A 22,267-nucleotide genomic window follows, 5' to 3' on the forward strand; every position below is an offset into this window, starting at 1 on the left:
TCCACTGGATCTCACACGTTGGTTGGGGCCTCTGGGAAATGGAGTTTAGCGTCGTGGAGCACTCTGGGAATCGTAGTCCTATGTGTCCGCTGGGCGCGGTTTAACGATAGCGAGCGGGTGGGGGGTGGGTGTTCTCTTCTCCCACCACCGGAAGTGGCCGTTGAAGCCGGCTGTAGGCGTGAAAAGAGCTTGGCGAGGGGGAAAGTCCAGCTGCTTCGGCTCCCTTCTCTAGGTTTGGTGATTGTCCCAGAGCTTCTGGACCCGGGATCAGAGTGCGAAAATCGCTCTAGCGGGAGGGAAGCCCAAGTATCACTATGGCAACCGCCAGCCCCTCTGGCCGCGTGACGTCACCCCTCTCTCTCTCCACTTGAAGCGGCCTCTGCGAGAGGGAGCTGGGAGTCCTCGAAGGGAGCTCCCCTCTCCTCCTTTAGTGTGGGACTATTCCGCCCCGATCCCTGGGAGGGCTTTGTTCTTTTGTTCCGGCCTAGGAGGAAGGACGCGAGCCGAGCCCCGCCCTGTTTGTCCACCTTCCAGCTTTTCCGCTCCGCAACAGGTGTGTCTTCTTGAGCCCGCGGGGGTGTGAACCCACAAGTGTGCACCGAGGTAACCTTCCGAGTAGGTGGGCGCCTCTGCCCAGATTCTAGGGTAAGCGCCAGGGGTTTTTTGGAATCTGGGGCCGAACCTGAGTACTCGATCTCCATTCTGTTTTTGTTCAGCGGGAGTGCCACATGCCTCTTTACTGCTCTCTCCGGGCACTTCTCTTTTCCAAGGACCTCTTGGCCACTGTGCAAAATTCTTGAGGTGTGATTTTGTGACGGTTGCCGCTGACCCTATCTTGTGTCTTTTAGGGCAGCCAGCTTCACTGTGTGTAAGGGCACAGACTCGTGCCGGACATCTGGGTTCCAGAGAGAGGACCCCACTGGAGGGACGCTGCTTGGGAAACCCTGGTGTCCAGATTCCAAGAGGAACGGGAATGAGCACCTGAGATGGAAGGTAGTGAGGACGACTTGGGGGAGAGTGGGATAATGGGGGCAAAAGAAGAGTCATGACATGAAGATTAAATACTTGACAGAGCTGGAGGAAGTGGAAGGAGGGAACTTTATATATATGAGGATCGAGAAAAGAAACAATTACATCATAGGGAGAGATTCTTATTTACATTATAGGGAGAGACTTGGAGGAAGAGTTAATTCTGCTTGGCTTTGGCATTGGGACATGAAAAGGAGTAATGATTCAGAATGTCTGTGATCCTCACATGATTTCTATTTATTAAAAATTAGAATGATAATCTTACAGTCTGAAAAAATTTTGGTAATCATCTCTTCAATGCAAGAATCAGTTCTGAAATATCCCTGGCGGATGACCATCTGTTAAGCCTATGCCTGAACATTTATGGCATTAAGCTCCATTTTGGGTGAAGACTATTCCCTTGTTGGTGTTTTCTTTTTTTAGTTCCTTATATGAGGCAGAAGTGCCTTTCCTTGTAACTTCTGTGTTGATTTTAGTTCTTAGTCCCCCAAAGCAAGAGACTGCTCTCTCTTTAACATTGCTGCCCTTCAGATATGTGAATTCAGCTGTTACAACTCCTACTCACAAATTCTTTTTCTTCTCAAAGCAAAATAGCCTCAGTTCCTTTGATGGGTCTCCATGCGATATATCTAGACCTCTTCTCTAAAAACTCTACTGCATGACAGCATGCTTTTTAAAATGCATTGCCTAAAACTAAACAGTCATTTAGATGTACTTTGAAAAATACCTTAAAGTATTTAAGGTATTTAAGTACCTTAAACTATTTCTTTTGATTTAGATATTTCTGCTGTTTAGTATCAGATTGTATTTGCTTTTTAAAAAATCAGCGATATTATGCTGTTAGTCCTAGATCTTTTTTACATAAACCGCCGTGAACTAGATTTATGTCATCCTTGTATAATAGACTTGTTTTTTATCCTTAATGTCAGGACTTCACATTTATTATGATTGTTCAAAATTTTTGGCCAAGTGTTCCAGCTTGTCAGAATAATTAATAATTAATATTAACTTGGTTATTCGGTGTTTTAACTGTCCTTTCCAACTTTATGTCACTAGCATATTTAATGAATATTCCTTCTCTTTCTTCCTACATGTCATTCAACAGGTCAGGGTAAGGACAGAGCCCTGTGATATGTCACTGTAGACTTCTTTCTGCATTGTCATTGTCTTTACATTCTATAGGTATGGCTATGCAGTCAGGTTTGGTTTAACCTAGCTGCTATCATACAGTCCTTTTTCTTGCATTTGTTTAGTATCATTAGAAATCTTAACATTATTTATATTATTTATTTAGGTTTGAGCTATACCTTATATTTGTCCTCCGCTCTTTTTTTCTAAAGGTACAAAGAATCTCTGTTTTATTTCTCACAACTGCATGTGTATCTACAATTATCTCAAAACAAAAAGTTTAATGAAAAAATCAACTGTGTTTCATTCTGTCACCAATGAACAGTTGGAAATTGTAATAAAAATAATAATTCCATTTATAATAGCACCCAAAATATGAAACAAGAATATAAACGAACAAAAATATGCAAGATCTCTACACTGTAAGCTACAAAATATTGCTGAGAAAAGTTTTTTCCAGTTTTATTGAGATATAATCGACCCTGACGGGTAAGTTTAAGTTGTCCAGTGTTATGATTTGACCCACCTATATATTGCAAAATGATTACCACAATAAGGTTAGTTAACCACATTGGTCACCACACATACTGGGTGTGGTGTGCGTGTGATAAGAATGTTTAAGATTTATTCTCTTAGCAACTTGCAAGTGTATAATACCGTATTGTTAACAATAATTGCCATGCTGTACATTAGATCTCCAGAACTTATTTGTAACTTAAATTTTGTACCCTTTATCCAAAATCTCCCCATTTCCCCTGCCCTCCAGCCCCTGAAAACCCTCATTCTACTCTTTGTTTCTGTGTTCGGACTCTTTAGATTCCACATATGAGATCATGCAGTATTTGTCTTCCTCTTTCTTATTTCACTTAGCATAATGCCTTCAGAGTCCATCCATGTTATCCCAAATGACAGGATTTCCTTCCGTTTTATGGCTGAATGATATTGCATAATATATGTGTATGTGTGTGTACATTCCCACTGTTTGTGGGAATGTAAATTGGTTTACCCACTATAAAAAACAATATGGAGATTCCTTAAGAAATTGAAACTAGAACTCCCATATGATTCAGCAATCCCACTTCTGGGTATGTATCCAAAGGAAATGAAATCACTATCTCAGATATATGCACCCCCATGTTCATTGCAGCATTATTTACAAGAGCCAAGACATGAAAATAACCAAAGTGTTCATCAGTGGATGAATGGATAAAGAAAATGTGGTATATATTTATATTTCCATAGTGGCTATACCAATTTACATTCCCACCAACAGTGGACAAAGGTTCCTTTTTCTCCACATGCTCACCAACACTTATCTCTTGTCTTTTTGATAATATTTATTCTAACAGGTCTGGGGTGATATCTCATTGTGGTTTTGATTTGCATTTCCCTGATGATTAGTGATATCAAGGACCTTTTCATATACACTGGCCATTTGTATGTCTTCCTTGGAAAAATATCTATTCAGGTTCTCTGCCCATTTTTAAACTGTTTATTTGTTTTTATGCCATTGAGTTGTATGAGTTCCTTATACACTTTGGATATTAACCTCTTATCAGATATATGATTTGCAAATATTTTCTCCCATTCCATAGCTTATCTTTTCATTCTGTTAATGCTTTCTTTAGCTGTGCAGAAGGTTTTTCGTTTGATGTAGTCCCACTTGTTGCTTTTTCCTTTTGTTGCTTGTGTTTTTTGGTGTCATATTGAAAAGATCATTGCCAAGACTGATGTCAAGTAGCTTTTTCCTCCTGTTTTCTAGGAGTTTTACAGTTTTAGGTCTTGTTTAAATCTTTAATCCATTTCAAGTTAATTTTCATGATTGGTATAAGATAGGGATTCTGTTTCCCTATTTTGTACGTGATTATCCAGTTTTCCCACCACCATTTGTTGAAGAGACTGTCCTTTCCCCATTAAGTATTTTTGGTCCTTTGTCAAATATTAGTTGATCATATATAGGAGACTTTATTTCTGGGCTCTCAATTCTGTTCCATTGGTATCTGTGTCTATTTTATGACAGTACCATATTGTTTTGATTGCTGTAGCTTTATAATATAGTTCGATGCCTCCAGCTTTGTTTTTCTTTGTCAGGATTGCTTTGGCTTTTAGGGGTCTTTATTGATTCCATACAAATTTTAGAATTTGTTTTCTATTTCTGTGAAAAATGCCATTGGAATTTTGATAGGGATTACATTTAATCTATAGATGACTTTGAGTAGTATGGACAGTTTAACAATAGAAATTCTTCTCATCCATGAACACAGGATGTCTTTCCATTTATTTGTGCCTTCTTCAAATTCTTTCATCAATGACTTATAGTTTTCATTCCACAGATCTTTCATCTCCTTGGTGAAATTTATTTCTAAATTTTTTATTGTTTTTGATGCTGTTCTAAATGGGATTATTTTCTTTATTTCTTTTGCAGATATTTCCTTTTTAGTGTATAGAAACACCACTGATGAAATCACCTCCTCCTGTCTTTACTGATTGGCTTTGGGAGAGAAATATCCTCCATCAGCAATTCTGTTAGGGATTCTGAGGCTTTCTCAGATCTTCTATGCATACATCTGCTCCATGCTTTTTGTTCCCTCTTGAGGAGGATTCTTAAGACTGTATGCCTTCTCTTAATCCTGCAAAGCCAGGCTGGGTGCTAACAGCTTCACCTTTGCTTTTCCTTGGTGGTGCTGAATGCTCAGGTGCTTTTGGTTGCTTTCTCCAAATCATGCTGAGTCAGGCTGGCTTTCTGTGTGTGTTCATAGCTATCTATAAAAGCTCCTCTTGCCACCATTAGGGTGTGCACAGAGAGCTGACCATAGGTTGTGGGGAGGGTGTATAGGAGAGGTGCATGGAGCATTGCAGTTGGGAAGATCCACAAGTGAAGCATCCCCAGTGGCTCTTTGGCAGGCTTCCTGATGGAGTCTATGAAGTGGTTAGTAGGATCCATGTTCCTTTGATATGCCCTCCAAGTGCCCCGACTGCTGTTCTCCCAGCTGCTCTCTTCCCCTAATTCTCTTAGGACACCTCAGTATTGTGGATGAGGTGAGAAAGAAGTGGGTATCTTTGGTGGTGTCCCATACTGCTGGGGAACCTGGGCACTCACACGCTTTCACTTTTTCCCATGAAAGAAATCACAGGCCAAGAAGGCCTTCTTGGTGCTGAGCTGTACCTCCTTGGGGGTGATGCCAGTAAAATAAAACTGTTCCTCTTACGCTCTTCAATGCATCCATCTTGGATTTGTTGTTGTTGTTCCAGCGGTGTGCTGGAACTTCTGTGCTAGACGCCTGGACTTCCACAAAGACACTCTCATCCATGGATAATTGTCTAAATCAGTGTTCTTTGTGGGGAAAATGGTAGAAAATTCTTATTCCACCATGTTGATGACATCACTTCTCCCCTTCTCAGCTCTTTGCCCCTTATATCTTTCATAAATATATATATATATTTTTGTGGTACACGAGCCTCTCACTGTTGTGGCCTCTCCCATTGCGGAGCACAGGCTCTGGACACACAGGCTCAGTGGCCATGGCTCACGGGCCCAGCCGCTCCGCGGCATGTGGGATCTTCCCGGACCGGGGCACGAACCTATGTCCCCTGAATCGGCAGGAGGATTCTCAACCACTGCGCCACCAGGGAAACCCCATAAACATTCTTTTTAATTCTAACTTCCTCAGAATTAAATCAGCCCAAATGGTTTCATTTTAAAGCTTTGCCTTTTTTTTCTTTTTTGGGCTTTTTCACAATTGTATAGTTAGGATTAACTTTCATGAGCCTCTGTCCCTTATAGTCATGGTAATATTTGTAACACTTACTAAGCATTTACTATTGCCAGGCACTTAGTTGGTTTCTATGGCTGTTACTGTTGTTGGTTTTGTTGGTTTCTGTTACTTGGAATCAAAATCATCTTACCTAAGACATTTCTCTTTATTCTGGTTTCCTAAAGTCTTGGGTACATATCTGCCTATGTACAACATTTCCTCAACTTTCCTCCAACTAACATCTTCATTTTCTTCTCAAGATTTCTTTTACAAGACAGTTTTCCATTACTGGTCAAATTAAGTCTGGAATAATAGTTCCTTTTATTGCTTCCTCTACTTTCTGAGAATCGGACTTTCCCATCAACCATTACTCTGAATAGACTTCCCCAAGAGCAAAGTTTGTTTCTGTTTTGTTTGTTGATGTTTAAGTTACTACATTAAGTACACAGATCTTAAGCATACCAGTTGATTAATTTTTATATATTATATACCAGTGTAACCACTACCCACACTAAGATATGGAATGTTTCTAATGCCCTAGAGGTCTCTCTTGTGTGCCTGCCCAGTCAGTAACCCTCCAGAGGTAACCACTATTCTAAGTTTTTGTACTTAATATACAGGCATACCTCAGAGATATTGTGGGTTCATTCCAGCCACTGCAGTAAATCAGATATTGAAATAAACTGAATCTCATGAATTTCTTGGTTTCCCAGCACATATAAAAGTTATGTTTACACTATACTGTAGTCTATTAATTGTGCAATAGCGCTATGTGTAAAAAAAAATGTATATACCTTAATCTAAAACTATATGTTATTGCTAAAAAACGCTAAACATCTTCTGAGCCTTCAGCAATTTATAATAGTAGCATCAAAAATTATTGATTATAGATCACCATAACAAATATAGTAATAATAAAAAGTTTGAAATATTGCGAGAATTACCAAAATGTGACACAGAGACATGAAGTGAGCAACTGCTGTTGGAAAAATGGTGCTGATAGCCTTGCTCGACATAGGGTTGCCACAAGCCTTCAATTTGTAAAAAAAAAAAACAACACGGTATCTGTGAAGTGCAAATAAAGTGAAGCACAATAAAACGAGGCATGCCTGTAAATGTACTCATACGGTATGCATTACTTTTTAAAAAAATTTATTATTTTTGGCTCATTGGGCCTTCATTGCTGCGCATAGGCTTTCTTTAGTTGTGGCGAGTGGAGGCTACTCTTCGTTGAGGTGCACGGGCTTCTCATTGCGGTGGCTTCTCTTGTTGTGGCGCACAGGCATCAGTAGTTGTGGCATGTGGGCTATAGAACACAGGCTCAGTAGTTGTAGCCCACGGGCTTAGTTGCTCAGCGGCATGTGGGATCTTCCAGGACCAGGGCTCGAACCCATCTCCCCTGCATTGGCAGGCAGATTCTTAACCACTGTGCCACCAGGGAAGTCCCAGTATGCATTCTTTTGTGTTTGGCTTATTTGGTCAATATTGTTTATGAGATACATCCATGTTGTTAGGTAAAGCAAGAGCTCATTCTTGTACACTATGGAATAATATTCTATTGTATGAATATATCACACTTTATCCATTCTGCTGACAGACATTTGGATTGTTTCTAATCTGGGCATATTATAAATAAACCTGCTGTGAACAGTCTTGTAGAAGTCTTTTGGTGGACATAACCCCTCATTTCTCTGGATATATGCACAGGCATGGGATTGCTGAGTCATAGGGCAGGTGTACGTATAGCTTTGGTATATACTGCCAAACAGTTTTTCTAAATGATTGGTAAATGTTTACCTCCACAGCAATGTACAAAAGTTCTAATCTCTGTATTCTTGCCAGTAGTTAGTATTGACCATGTGTATTTAAGTTTAGAAACTCTGGTATGTAGGTAATATAGATAAGTATATGTCGTTGTGATATATAATTTATACTAACAGCATCGTTTCAAAGGGCATGGGAAGACTTTTGGAAAGTAATCTGATTATTAATTCATATTGTATATGTAGCAGAGAAGGCAGCAGAAATATTTTGCCTCACTTAATGAGGAATGTATATTGAGTTGTATGATCCATGTGACTGTGAGTATCTAGGGGCAAAGTTGTGAATCTTATGGGTTTTTTTGCGGTACGCTGGCCTCTCACTGTCGTGGCCTCTCCCGTTGCGGAGCACAGGCTCCGGATGCGCAGGCTCAGCGACCATGGCCCACCGGCCCAGCCACTCCACGCCATGTGGGAGCTTCCTGGACCGGTGCACGAACCCCCCATTGGCAGGCGGACTCTCAACCACTGCGCCACCAGGGAAGCCCAATTTTGTAAATCTTAAAGTAATGCTTTAATTCCTAAGCCTACCCATGAGAGTACAAGGGTCCTAGTCAGCAGTTACGTTGCTTCTTTTTTTGGATTTTGAGAAGGAAATGGCTTCTCAAATGGCAGAAATAGTTCCTGCTGTTTTCATATAGAAAAATAAGTGGATTTTGTGTGTTGCTGGGAACAGCTAACTTGGACAGGATTCACTGTGGTTTCTTTTTCCTCTGCTAGATCTGTCTTCTCCAGAGTCTGCCCTTCTCCAAGGGGGACGTACTTCACTCCCATCAGCTAGTTTTCAGGTAAGTTGGGATTTCCTCAAATGTCATTTCAGTCGTTAGAGTGGGATTGTGTATTCTTTTGCTGTGGGTTGTTTAGCTGAAAACCAATGTTGGCAATTCATTCTGGGCTCCCATCTGCCAACCACTTTTTTCTTAGCTCTGTCTCTCCAGCTTAACTAATATATTCACCACTTAACTTCTGGCTTACATCTTGCCATGTGCTAGTGATGAGAGAGCAGAAGAAGTACAAAACTTGATACTTTACCAGAATAGACCAAATGACGGCTAAATATTAAAAAGATGAAAAGAGTACCATGGAAAACAGAGACTCAACAAAAATGTATGTGGTCTGGAGGGGTTAGGAGAGTTTCTGCAGTTCTTGCTTCTTTCCTCTGTAGCTTCCTTCCCTACAGTACTCTGTGTGAACTCTAGTCACCTTGACTTCCCCAAACTCTCAGCATTACCTCTTCAGTTCAAGAAGTCTGCTGGGTAGCTCCTGGGTTCCCCTTCCCTGCACCCCTGCCTGGACACTCTCAAGGCAGTAAGCTGGAGCAGTTGTAGGGCTCATTTCATTTGTTTACTGATTCTTGGGGATCACTGTTCTTTGTATCTGAGATTCAGTGCCTTGGAAACTGTTGTTTCATATGTTTTGTCTGGAATTTGGTTATTTTAATGCAGGAGGGTAAATCCAGTCCATGTTAATCCCATCTTGTCCACAGCTTGATCCTTTTGAGGTTTGGTTTTGAACTGTAAGCTTTGTTAGGGCTGACCTAGTATAGCCTTATTCTAGGACTGTGTTTCATGGGGTCTGTGACTACACTTTAGTTCAGTGATTTGCTAGGATGACCCACCCAACCCAGCAGTGTAACTCAGGGATAGAGATCATTACAACAAAGGATACAAAATGCATCAGAAGGAAAAAAGATATTTATAAGAATCCAAAAAAATCAGGTGCAGGCTTCCAAGTCCTCCTTCTGTGATGATCACACACAGATGTACTTTCTCTAGAGCTGTTGTCCACAGAGACAGATAAATGTCTCTACCCAGGGAAGTCTTCTTGAGTCTCACAGTCCAGAGTTCTTAAAGGGAGCTGATCACATTAGCATGTACTTGCTGTTGACCAGCCATGGTGCAGACCTCAAACTAGGCACCACATGTGCCTCATAAATCTTCATGTATACTTTAAACAATGCTGACAGTCTGGTACATCCTGTCCCAGTGTTCCAGGCACACAGTAACATCGTCAGTCGGTGACTATATAAACATTAGTTTTCAGAGCTTGTTTAAGGTTCAGAAACATGGATCCAAGTATCCCTGGAGATTAGCAAGGATTGAGCAAGCCGGACTTGCTTCTTTAAATCTTTCCTCACAGGCTAAACTTGTGCTGCTCCTAAAGTGGGCTGGAACTGTTTGTGGGAACTGATTGTGCATGTCTTCTTAACTCTGGGTTCAGTTATGTCACATTGGTAACTTGATATGGCCTGTGGAGATAGTATTTACACCAAAGTTTTGGAGTTCCTCCTCTGTGTATCTCCCTTCTCTCTAGTATCTATCCTGGAAATTCCCTGCCTCTGTAGTCCTGAGCTGCCACCTTTGTATCCTTAGTTCAGTGAGACCACTGTGTCTTACTCAGTTTCTGCCTCCAGGCAGGAGACTGAAGTGTCTGTGGGGCTCATGTGATTGTCTGCCTTTTCTCAGGGATCACAGTTCTGTTCTGTCTGCTGTTCAAAATACGAAAGCACTTGTTTCAGTTATATTGTTGAGTTTTACAGTTGTTTACACTGGGAGAGCTAGTCCAGTAGCTCTGTCGTGGTTAGAAGTAGAAGTCCCAATAATTTATTTATCTATTTTGAAACAAAATTAACTCACTTGCCCAGTTTCAAATACATAATAAATAAAGAAAAAGTAGGAAGTTCCCCTGCATTGCCTCAGAGTCCCACTAAACAGTCGAGCTGATAATATTCGGTAGTGTATTCTTTTAGCTTTTTCTCTGTATATTTACATACAAACTTTCCTATTCATAAAAATAAAAATGGGATAATACCATGTATGCTATTTTTAATATGATATATATTTCCTAATCAGTACATAGACACTTTATTTTTAAAATGTCTACATAAGCTGCTTTAGTATGGATGTACCATGAATTCTTTAACCACTATCCTATTAATAGACATTTAAGTTTCCTTTTTTTTCTCCTCACAATGTTGCAAGGAAATTTTTACATATGTCTTTGCACCCTGAGGTGTTTCTAAAGAATAAATTCCTACAAGCTATAAATCTGGATTGAATGATATATGCATTTAAAGTTTTGATAGATCCTGGCAGAGTACCCCCTGATAGATTGCATTAGGGCCCTGTTCTCACCGTAATACACATGAGCACTTTAAGCAGTGTTCGCTAATCTGGTATCTCATTGTTTTATTATCTTGGAGTGGAACATCTTTTCATGGTTTGTTAACAATGGTTTGGTTGAATTGCCTGTTTGGGTTGTCCACCGTTTTTGGTTATTGTTGTAGGTTGTTCATCTTTCATCTTTTCTGCTAATTAGTTGTAGCAACTCAGAATATTGCATTTTATTTATGGTTTTCTACAGAAGTTTTACATTTTTATGAGGTTTTATCTGTCAGTCTCTCTGTCTTATAATTTTTGCCTTCCACATATCAAGCTTATAAGACTATTTTTCTCTTTTATTCTATTTTATTTTTTCTTTTTCTTTAAAATTCAGTCTCTAATCCAGCAGATATTTTTGTGTATGCTGTGAAGTAGGGAACTCACCTTAATTTTTTTTCTCAAATAGACAGTCATTTGTTATGGCACCATTTAGTGAATAATCCAGCTTTTTAAAACTAATTTGAAAGTTGCTTAATCCCATTTAGTTCTTATAAACATGGCTATATTTTGGGTTTCTCTGTTTTTCATTGAGTTTTATTCCATACTAGGCCACTCTGTTCTAATTTATCTTTATCTTTCAATATATTTTGGTATGTTACTTAGTATATTTTGAAATGTGGCAGGGTAAGTCTCCTCCTCAAATTCTTTCAAAAACATTTTTGGCTGTTCTTGCACTTACAGGTAGTAAAACATATTATTGATGTTAGTAGGTATACTCTTAATACTTGATATATCTTGGAACACAGAGATCATGATGATGATGATTATGAAGATCAATAACAACAACAACAGTGGCCAACATTGACTGAGCACTTGTTATATGCTAGACCTTAAATTAAGCATTTAATATTGAACATTGCTTATTTAATTCTTGCAATGAGTCAGGTTTTGTTTTTATATTCATTTTACAAAGGAGGAAATATCAAAATCATTTTTCAGATAGCCCAGAGCTTGCCTTACTTCTGTCAGTATTGCTAACTTTACCCCTTTCCGAGGTAAATCCTTTATGGCTAAGCAGAAATATGTTTGGTATTTCAGCAATCAGTGACCTTCAAGGATGTGATAGTGGACTTTACCCAGGAAGAATGGAAACAGCTGGATCCTGTACAGAGAGATTTATTCAGGGATGTGACATTGGAAAATTATACACATCTGGTCTCTATAGGTAAGGATGACTTCTCTGTGTTAATATCTGGGGGTGTGGAGGAGGAGGGTGCTCTTGTGTTTAGGTGAGTTTTGCCATTAAGGAACCAAAGATTCCTAAACTTTGAAAAGTTTTGAAAAGGTTTCTACTCTCTAGCAAGTAGAAGGACAAACTAATAATTTATCTGAACCCAGATCAGTTCCCAAATTATACCACATCTGGGAATGTATAACATGGAAGCTATATGTGCTTTATGTGCTTTACTCCATCTGATTTGTCCATGTATCCTTTCCTGTAAAGACAAAGTGATGAGACTGAACTCTGATACAGCACTTTTCTCTTAGTGCAGACAGGTAACTTTTTTTTACCCCTATGAGCAGGACTCCAAGTTTCCAAACCTGATGTGATTTCCCAGTTAGAGCAAGGAACAGAGCCATGGATTGTGGAGCCCAGCATTCCAGTAGGTGCCCTTGGAGGTAAGTAATGGATACCCGGCAGATGAGTGTTATTGACACTAACCAGCAGCCTGATGAGAGGATTTTACGTCTGAAATGTAGATGTACTTCTCTTTAAAGTGTCTCCTTTGGAGAATGGGAAGGCATCTGGACTCTTTTATGCTTTGTCAAAACACTAAATGTCTCAACATGTATTCTATTTTTGTACTCCTTTCAAAGGAGTTATTATCCTTCTTGCTTTTGTCTAAAGGCAACTTCTTGACATGGAATCTGGATTCCTCCTTTCCCAGCCTCCTTTGGGGCCCTGGTCTCATAATTATTACCCCACTTTTCACCCTTACAGTTTTCTTTTTGGATCTATAGCCTCCACCCCCAGTACCTTCAAACAGAAATAGGTAACCTAAATTCCAAATACTTTTACTCAACACTGTTAATCTTTCTTGCCACCATCCAGTCTGCCTTCTTGCTTTTCCAACCAAACTGTGCAAAAGTGAGTTCCATACCTGTAGCCATCATTTTTTCATCACCTGTTCCTGTCAATCTCATTGTGTAGCTTCTGATCCTATCACTTTATTGGACTGCCCTTGAAATTTTGAATAACTTACTTGTAAACCATCAATTCCCAAACTGCACAGAGAGACTTCTTTTTTCTTTTTCTTTTTTTTCTTTTTTTTTTCTGGTACGCGGGCCTCTCACTGTCGTGGCCTCTCCCGTTGCGGGGCGCAGGCTCCGGACGTGCAGGCTCAGCGGCCATGGCTCACGGGCCCAGCCGCTCCGCGGCATGTGGGATCCTCCCGGACCGGGGCACGCGTCCCCTGCATCAGCAGGCGGACTCTCAACCACTGCACCACCAGGGAAGCCCAAGAGACTTCTTCAAAGAGCTGACCCTGAAAAAATGTACAAACTTAGTCACTCTAGGTAAGGAATATATCTCCAGATTTAATGAGGTAGGAGTAGGGGGTCCTTTTTATGGGGAGAAACAATGCATGCCATGTTCAAATTTGGCAAGTACTGGATTAGCTAAAATTTAGCAGGTTTCTTACTGGAGGACCACTCAGAATTTTTTTTTTAATTTGTAGTTGGGAATTATGAATTTCCAACAGAGTGCATAGAATGTAACATTTCTCTCCCCCTCCCTCCTAACCGTGATTCTGGTTTTTTTTATACTGCACCTTTAAAATCTTTCTTTTAAAAGATGGTTTCATGGGACTTCCCTTGCAGTCCAGTGGTTAAAACTCCTCCCTTCCAATGCAGGGGACGTGGATTCGATCCCTGGTAGGGGAGCTAAGATCCCACATGCTGTGTGGTGCGGCCAAAAAAAAAAAAAAAAAAGGATGGTTTCATGGAACAAAATTTAGAAAACTAATTTTTAAAAAATATGAACTTTATTAACTTGTGCTTACAGTTTGTTAACTTTTGGAAAGTTACACTGAGGTGGCCACTGGCCCTGGGCCTTATCTGCATCATTTTCTTATCCTCTTCTCTAGGCTGTCTTGGTGACTTGGCCCCTGCAGAATTGTGATTGCATTCTGATATATATTCTGTCTTACTGGTCTACGTTGTTCTTTCGCAACCTGGATGTCAGCACCTTCTATTATCTCTCCATGCACAGGGGTGTCGGAATATTGTGGTCAGTGCCCTTCGACTTTGCATATAGTAAAGTGAGAATTGCTTCCTGCAGTAGGAATGGTGCTGTTCAGTCTGGCCTTCTGGAATTTTCTCCAATCCTTCATTCATTACCCCACCTCTGATATTCTGGTAACTCTTTTGGTTAGTGCGTGGACAATATGACAATGTGTATGATATTGGTCACAGTCTGTTGCATGTTTATTGCTTTCAACTGGAACTCCAACTTGAGCTAGAGATCAGTCACTCCCACACTCTTTTTGCCTTTAACAGCATCCGACTCCATGGTCTCCGTATCCTTTTCCCTGTGAAGTACTTCCCAGGAGCTATTTTTTATGGCTATCTGCTGTACAAGTATATCCTTAGAGTCATTTTTGTTGATTTAAACATATCCATTTCTTATACTGATTGGCTGTTCCCCAAAACTTGTGTTACATTAATCGTCTTGTCCCTGCTGGAGAAGCACTGCTGTTGTGAGGCTGCCTGCACTTCTGCATGCTGATGCATGCTGTACCATTTCCCATGGTACCAGCTATGGAGGGGATAGTAGGCAGTTCTAGGTCCCTGCCTTACTTCTTATGTTTGCAGTGATAATGGTGGTGACAATGACTGGGCTGGCAGCACAGGAGATTCAGTGTTCTCTAGGGGTCTGCTGTACCTTCCCATTACCAGTGGAACCAAAGAAATGCTGTTTTATTTTATTTTATTTTTAATTAATTTATTTATTAAGTTGGCTGCGTTGGGTCTCCACTGCTGCACACGGGCTTTCTCTAGTTGTGTCGAGCGGGGGCTACTCTTTGTTATGGTGCACAGGCTTCTCATTGTGGTGGCTTCTCTTGTTGTGGAGCACAGGCTCTAGGCACACGGGTTTCAGTAGTTGTAGCACATGGGTTCAGTAGTTGTGGCTCATGGGCTCTAGAGCACAGGCTCAGTAGTTGTGGCACATGGGCTCAGTAGTTGTTGTGCATGGGCTTAGTTGCTTCATGGCATGTGGGATCTTCCCAGACCAGGGCTAGAACCTGTGTCCCCTGCATTGGCAGGCGGATTCTTAACCACTGTGCCACCAGGGAAGTCCAAGAAATGCTGTTTTAAACACAGCCTTTTTTTCTTTACTGAATCTGCCAGCATTGACTACCCTGTCATCTTTCTTGTCTTGGCACAAGACAAACTATCCCAGAGTAGAAAGTAGAATAATGTAACTCTATGTCCTGATTATGCACTTTTCTGGTTTTTGTTTCTTAATTTTTTAAACACCTTTGGTTCTGTGTTTCTTATATTCTTTTGTTTGCTTGCTGAAAAAACTGCTTTCTTTCATTAGTATATTTTATTTGTCCCATTACCCTAAACACCCTTAAGGATCTTCCCCCATTGCTGCTTTTTTTTCACATAAATTCTTATGGCTTTAGCTATTCTTTTCCTTCTTTTGAGCTGATATTTTCTGTCCTATATTTGAACATTTTAGTTATCCTGCTACTTTTGGCATCTTCCACCCCCACAAATACCATTATAGTCTAGTCCTCCATTTCTCTTCCTAATTCTCAAAATGCCTACTGTTGAACTCAGTATCTTCCTCCACCTAAATTACTTCCTCTACTATTTACAACTTTCTCATTTCTAGCAGTGATATGACTATTTTGTCAGTTTTCTAGGCTAAAAACCATGGAGCCATAGTCATGTCTTGTGTTTATCCTGTCTTGAAATTATGGTTCTTAGACTTTTTGTTGCTGTTCACTGGCAAGGAATCTCAGTTCAGACTGCCTCCTTTAGATTCAGTCCATCTCTGTCTCCTCTTATCTATCTCTGTGGTCCCTTTCTAAATTTACTATCAACTTAAATGGAGTTCCCTTACTGGTTCTTGGAGATTATCTATGAAGTTGAATTAGACATTCTCTTGCTACTCTCATATTTTATTTCTCATTCTCCTTAGCTCTTTCCAAATTTCTCCCCAGATAATAGGGCTGTGTTTGAAAATCCTCAGAATTTGCTGAGGGCTTTATTTTTAGTTTCATTAGGTCATTCCCACAATAACACTTTTGTTGTTGTGTTTGTTTTTGTTCCCTCAATTCAGAGAATACTGACATTTTCTTTTTCTTTCAGACTGGGAGACAAGACCAGAAAATAGCATATCAGTCTCAGAACTGGACATTTCTGAAGAAGAGCAATCTCCAGAGGCAATAGTAGAAAAGCACAAAAGGGATGATCCTTGGGGTTCTAACGTCTTAGAAACTTGGGAAACTGAAGGCAGTCCAGAGAGGCAACAGGCAAATGAACAGGCCCTGCCAAGGGAAATAAAAATAACTGATAAGACAATACCTACTTTGAAGAGAGACCATGTAAATAATGACTTTGAAAAAAGTGTCAATGTGAGTTCAGACCTTTTAACACAAAAAGAAGTATCTCCAGAAGAGACCTCTACTAAAACAAGCGTCAAACCGAATTTAAAGCCGGTTAAAAAAGAGAAATCTTGTAAGTGCAATGAATGTGGGAAAGCTTTTAGTTATTGTTCAGCTCTTATTCGCCATCAGAGAACACATACTGGAGAGAAACCCTACAAATGTAATGAATGTGAAAAAGCCTTCAGCCGGAGTGAAAACCTTATAAACCATCAAAGAATTCATACTGGAGATAAACCATATAAATGTGATCAGTGTGGAAAAGGCTTCATTGAGGGTCCTTCTCTTACTCAGCATCAAAGAATTCACACTGGAGAAAAACCCTATAAGTGTGATGAATGTGGGAAAGCCTTTAGTCAGAGGACCCATCTTGTTCAGCATCAGAGAATTCACACTGGTGAGAAACCATATACTTGTAATGAGTGTGGAAAAGCCTTTAGCCAGAGAGGTCATTTTATGGAACATCAGAAAATTCATACAGGAGAAAAACCTTTTAAATGTGACGAATGTGATAAAACCTTTACCAGGAGCACACACCTTACTCAACATCAAAAAATTCATACTGGAGAGAAAACCTATAAATGTAATGAATGTGGGAAGGCTTTCAATGGACCCTCAACATTTATACGTCATCATATGATTCATACTGGTGAAAAACCATATGAATGCAATGAATGTGGGAAAGCCTTCAGTCAGCACTCAAACCTCACTCAACATCAGAAAACACATACTGGGGAGAAACCTTATGATTGTGCTGAATGTGGGAAATCCTTTAGTTACTGGTCATCCCTTGCTCAACATCTAAAAATTCATACTGGAGAAAAACCTTACAAATGCAATGAATGTGGAAAGGCCTTCAGTTATTGCTCATCCCTTACTCAGCATCGGAGAATTCACACCAGAGAAAAGCCCTTTGAATGCAATGAGTGTGGAAAGGCTTTCAGTTATCTCTCAAACCTTAATCAACATCAGAAGACTCATACCCAAGAGAAAGCTTATGAATGTAAGGAATGTGGGAAAGCCTTTATTCGGAGTTCATCTCTTGCTAAACATGAAAGAATTCATACTGGTGAGAAACCCTATCAGTGTCACGAATGTGGGAAAACCTTCAGTTATGGCTCATCCCTTATTCAGCATAGGAAAATACATACTGGAGAAAGACCTTACAAGTGTAATGAATGTGGGCGAGCCTTCAACCAAAACATACACCTTACGCAACATAAGAGAATTCACACAGGAGCAAAGCCTTATGAGTGTGCCAAGTGTGGCAAAGCCTTTCGACATTGTTCATCTCTGGCTCAACATCAAAAAACTCACACAGAAGAAAAGCCCTACCAGTGTAATAAGTGTGAAAAGGCCTTTAGCCAGAGCTCCCATCTAGCTCAGCATCAACGAATTCACACTGGAGAGAAACCCTATAAATGCAATGAATGTGACAAATCCTTTAGCCGGAGCACTCATCTGACTGAACATCAGAATACTCATACTGGAGAGAAACCTTACAACTGTAATGAATGCAGGAAGACTTTCAGCCAGAGCACTTATCTCATTCAGCATCAGAGAATTCATTCAGGAGAGAAGCCCTTTGGATGTAACGATTGTGGAAAAGCCTTCAGATATCGTTCTGCTCTCAACAAACATCAGAGACTGCACCCTGGCATATGACTCTTCTAGGAACACTGTAAACATAGGGGATGCATTTACTCTAGTTTGTCCTTTTAAGTACAGAAGAATCAGGGTGGATTGAGAAACTGCTGAAAATATTTTTACTTTTCACTGTCATGCTGTGGAATGGAAAGTATATTGGGCTGAAGTAAGCCAGTTACGTTGTTAAGCAACTTTGTGACATTGGCAAATTCAGCCATTTTAAGCTTCAGTTTCCTCTGTGAAATGAGGGATTTGGAGTAGGTCATTTCAAAGGTCGTTTGGAGTTTTATATTCGGTTTTGTATATTCACAATATATTGTTGAATAAGATTGTACATCAACATTTTGCTATGTTGCATCTAGAATGTATGTATTTATGCATGTTTTGCCAATAGAAAGCATTTATGTTTCAGTAACTAGACTGGAGATCTATCATGCTCCTGTTCTAACACATTTAAGTTCTTTAAGTGACAGGTTCCTAATAAAAAGAATTGTAAAGTGCCCTCAAATTAATAATTCAGTAATATATAATGGCTTAAGTCAGTACAAGTATTAATTCTTCCTATTATTTTCTCTCCTAGTATGTTTTAACATTCTAAAATTTTATCACAATTACATAGATCCTCTATTACAGCTTAAACCTGTGTTATTTAACCCGAGTTACATAGTGGAATCACTTCAAGAACTTTATAAAATTCTGTTGCCAAGACCCCACCCCCAGTGACTGATTGGCCTAGGGAATGGGATCCTGGCCTCAGTGTCTTTTTTTAAACTCCTAATGTGTACCCTGGAAAAAACAACTGGATTAAATGTCAGTACTCACTTCCTTAGTAGCTTCTTGTGACTCCTCCTAGAAGCTCACAGATTAGCTCTTCAGTACACATAATGTACTGAAGGGGATGTACACATAATGTAATTTTGACTGTTACCTTGTTTTGTAAAGTGGTTTCTCATGAACTTTGAGAGGTAAGGTCAAATTTGTTTCCCTACCAAAGTACAGAAATTAAACGGCTGTATAAAATAATGGTCATTTTACTTGCTTTTCCTTGGCCACCTGATATCACAAGCAGATGACAGTGTGAGTGACACTTCTGAAGATGGGCAGCCCACAGCCTGCATGGCTATTTGTGGCAACCCTGGTCAAGATAACATTTGAGCCAGAAATAAATATGGGTCTAGCCATAAAGAGATGGGCCCTTATATTTTTTCTAGATACAGTCTAATTATCAGGTCTGCTCTTTTAAGAGTAACTGACAATTTCCTAGCCTGGCCTTGACAATAGGAGCTCTGAGAACAGGAGGTAGCACAGAAGTTTATCATTATTTATATAAAAGGAGTTCAAGACTCTTCCCACAAAGGAGGTTTGGGGGAGTGGGTGCTGAAGCTTTCTTCAAGTGAAAAAAAATGCAGTCATTTTTGCTTATATAAATGCCAGTGACCTGCATCAGAATTTTGTCACCTCCTTAAAGAAGATGCCAGACAGTAAAGAACAGTGTTCAGGAGATAAAGTAGCCATTTAAATCTCAGGACTTTTTTCTGTCGTAGTTTTGAAACATCTATGAAGAAATGTCATCTTGGTATTTCTTAATTTCTCAAGGCTTCCATTATGTAGGAATTTTATTTATCCCATAGCAGAGAGGTGGACACTAGCAGAGAGATCACTAGCAGAGATCTCAGGTTATAGGATATGCTTTGGCTGGAATCTGAGCCACTCCCACAGTATAAGGAAATGAAGTTTCTATATCCAGGTGAAGGATTCTCCTGTTTCAAAGGAGATCCCAAAATAGAGAACACCAGAGTGCCTGGAATGGACAAAAAGACTCTTGTCCTTTTGCCACTATGATTCCTATATGAGGGAACAGAATTTATTTGGGAATTTGTCATTAACCATGGAAGATCCTACTTTGTTCCATTAATTTGATCTATTCATAGATACCATCAGATCAAATGCAGAGCACCGAGAATGTGTGATCACTATCTGGAGGTTGCTTGTTAGTTCCAAGTTCCTTACCAGGACCTCCTGTTTTAAGATAACTCATGCAAGTGGTTACTATAGGGCTTGGCCAGCACGGGCGGTTTCGGTCAGTGGTTCCCCTAACAATATGACGAGAAAAGTCAAAGAAGTTTACCTCTCTCTGGATCTGTTTACATCTCAAGAAGATGGTGTGGAGAGGGGAGGGAAAGGGGGACTAATATGAATGACCTCACAGTGTGATGGAACCTGTATTCTAGACCCTGTCTTGGACACACCTCTGCCTCAGATGGGCTCAGATGGGTGCCTGGGCCATGGATGAACTCACCCTTGCACAGGGGCATTCATCTCGATCTTGGACTAGTGAGAAAGCATGAAGGCTCAAGGTCCAGGTCCAAAAAATGTATCATTACTGAGGCCTCTGAGCAATGTAGTTCTGAGCAGATTACTTTGGGGCCAGGAGAAATCTGGAACTGCAGTTCTGGGAGGCTAATGGCCCAGCATTGCCCAAGAAGACCAGGAAACAAGGAGTGGGTCTATTGGTGAAGGACAGTATTTTCAGGGGCCACTTTTTATTTGGTCCATATTTTTCTTCATTCCACCTATAGGCAGAGTCCCAGGCAGAAACTAAGGGCCATACTCCAGCAGTTTAATTGAAGAAAATTTAGTCAAGAGAGGGAATCAGCGAAGGACAGTGGAACACTAGTGTCTACCAATTGCAGGAAAACATTACCACCCCTGAGCCTGAAAGAGCAAGGGCAAAAGAAGAGTGTAGGGCTTTCCTGGTGGCGCAGTGGTTGAGAGTCTGCCTGCCCATGCAGGGTACACGGGTTCGTGCCCCAGTCTGGGAGGATCCCACATGCCGCGGAGTGGCTAGGCCCATGAGCCATGGCCGCTCAGCCTGCGTGTCTGGAGCCTGTGCTCCGCAACAGGAGAGACCACAGCAGTGAGAGGCCCGCATACCACAAAAAAAAAAAAAAAAAAAAAAAAAGTATTCATTTCCTATGGCTGCTATAATGAATCACCACAAACTTGGTGCCTTAAAACAACAGATTTCTTTTCACAGTTCTGGAGTCGAGAAGTCTGAAATCAGTTTCACTAGGCCAAACTCAAGGTGTTGGCTGGGTCACACTCCTTCTGGAAGCTCTAGGGGAGAATTAGCTTGGTGGCTAAAGCAGCATGTGAATTTAATGAGGCTGTTTTTAAATAGAAGAGACCTACTAGACTTCTTTAAGTGATAATGAAATGAGTCACTAGAAAAGGAGAGATTGAAAAGTGGAAAGAGTGTGAGAGCAAAGTCCTAAAGGAGGCAGAAAGAAATGGTGTCTCTGACAATGTTGGGATGGATAGAAGCTAAGCGGTGGGCGTGGAAAGTGTGAAGGACAGAAGGTTGTGCGTGGGGAGCAGATGGCAGGCACCTTTTAAAGGCAGAGGCAGAGGAGGACTTCTGGAACAAGAATTTAAAAGGGAAGGATAAGATTCACCGGTGGGAGAGGAAAAGCACGGGCAGCAGATGCTGCATTACCCACAAGCGCGGGGATTCCTGCCTGCCAAGACCCCAGGGTTCCAGATAAAAGGCAGAATGTTTGCTGGATGATTCATCCACGTGGACATTAATTGATTCAACAAATGTTTACTGAGCAGTTACTCTGTCAGGCACATTGATGTCACTCAGAATGAAATGAGACGTGAAATACAGCAGAAAACTATAAACCAGATGCCAAAATCATCTACATAGGAGAGATCAGAAGGAGACTGAGATGCAGGAGAGCATGAAGGTAAAAGGAGTGTTCTGTAAAGAGTTGAGACTTACTTTACTTTCAGAGGTACTGTGAAAAAACTAGTCAGAAGATGGGTCCCAGGAAAAAAAAATCAGCATTACAGAGATGACAATGGAAGTGAAAATTCTTCATTTGGGCAGTGGTCAAAGGATGACTTGAACATGAGGTTGGAAGGAATTAGCTGGCCACACTGCTCCAAGAGGAATGCTGTTATACATTTTTAAAAATTCATTACAGAAAATTTCAAATAGACACAAAATAGAAAAGTGAACTTCAGTGTATTCTTCACCCAGATTAAACAATAATCAACATTTGCCAGTCTTGTTTAGCAATCCCTCCCTGACTCCCCACTTTTAT

The 22,267-nt window shown here is 40.4% G+C and overlaps 2 protein-coding genes and 1 long non-coding RNA gene across 13 annotated transcripts in view; 1 reads left to right on the plus strand and 2 right to left on the minus strand.

Moving 5' to 3' along the window:
• Positions 1-129: 129 nt before the first annotated feature.
• On the plus strand, positions 130-19,185 carry ZNF184 (zinc finger protein 184). 11 transcript variants are annotated; one of them, XM_067006593.1, is made up of 7 exons: positions 130-553; positions 849-993; positions 8,453-8,520; positions 11,932-12,058; positions 12,418-12,513; positions 14,105-14,122; positions 16,216-19,184. In XM_067006593.1, exons 2-7 carry the CDS (start codon positions 987-989, stop codon positions 18,174-18,176), a joined length of 2,277 nt encoding a protein of 758 aa, XP_066862694.1. In that variant the 5' UTR covers positions 130-553; positions 849-986; the 3' UTR covers positions 18,177-19,184. The 11 variants fall into 11 exon arrangements, with proteins under 11 accessions (XP_066862694.1, XP_066862699.1, XP_066862700.1 ...); XM_067006598.1 differs by lacking the exon at positions 14,105-14,122 and adding an exon at positions 2,370-2,646 and having other exon boundaries at positions 131-553; positions 16,216-19,185; XM_067006599.1 differs by lacking the exon at positions 14,105-14,122 and adding an exon at positions 2,523-2,646 and having other exon boundaries at positions 131-553; positions 16,216-19,185.
• Positions 9,409-13,381, minus strand: LOC136792027 (uncharacterized). Its single transcript, XR_010835134.1, has 2 exons — positions 13,098-13,381; positions 9,409-10,220 (listed from the first exon to the last, which is right to left on the minus strand). It is a non-coding gene; the product is annotated as an uncharacterized lncRNA (long non-coding RNA).
• The window catches only part of ZNF391 (zinc finger protein 391), a 17,820-nt gene continuing 13,615 nt past the window's right edge, over positions 18,063-22,267 (minus strand). The window contains exon 3 of the transcript XR_010835130.1: positions 18,063-18,190. The gene's annotated coding sequence lies outside the window, so the exon portion shown is untranslated. The remainder of the gene's footprint in view (positions 18,191-22,267) is intronic.

Source organism: Kogia breviceps, chromosome 10, assembly GCF_026419965.1.
Source record: "Kogia breviceps isolate mKogBre1 chromosome 10, mKogBre1 haplotype 1, whole genome shotgun sequence".
NCBI classification, from domain to species: domain Eukaryota; kingdom Metazoa; phylum Chordata; class Mammalia; order Artiodactyla; family Physeteridae; genus Kogia; species Kogia breviceps.

Bases quoted from the DNA above. Each gene is read 5' to 3' on its own strand.
- ZNF184 (XM_067006593.1), top strand. The intron at 8,521-11,931 runs GTAAGTTGGGAT...TTGGTATTTCAG, and splicing joins TCCCATCAGCTAGTTTTCAG to CAATCAGTGACCTTCAAGGA. The intron at 12,059-12,417 runs GTAAGGATGACT...CCCTATGAGCAG, and splicing joins TACACATCTGGTCTCTATAG to GACTCCAAGTTTCCAAACCT.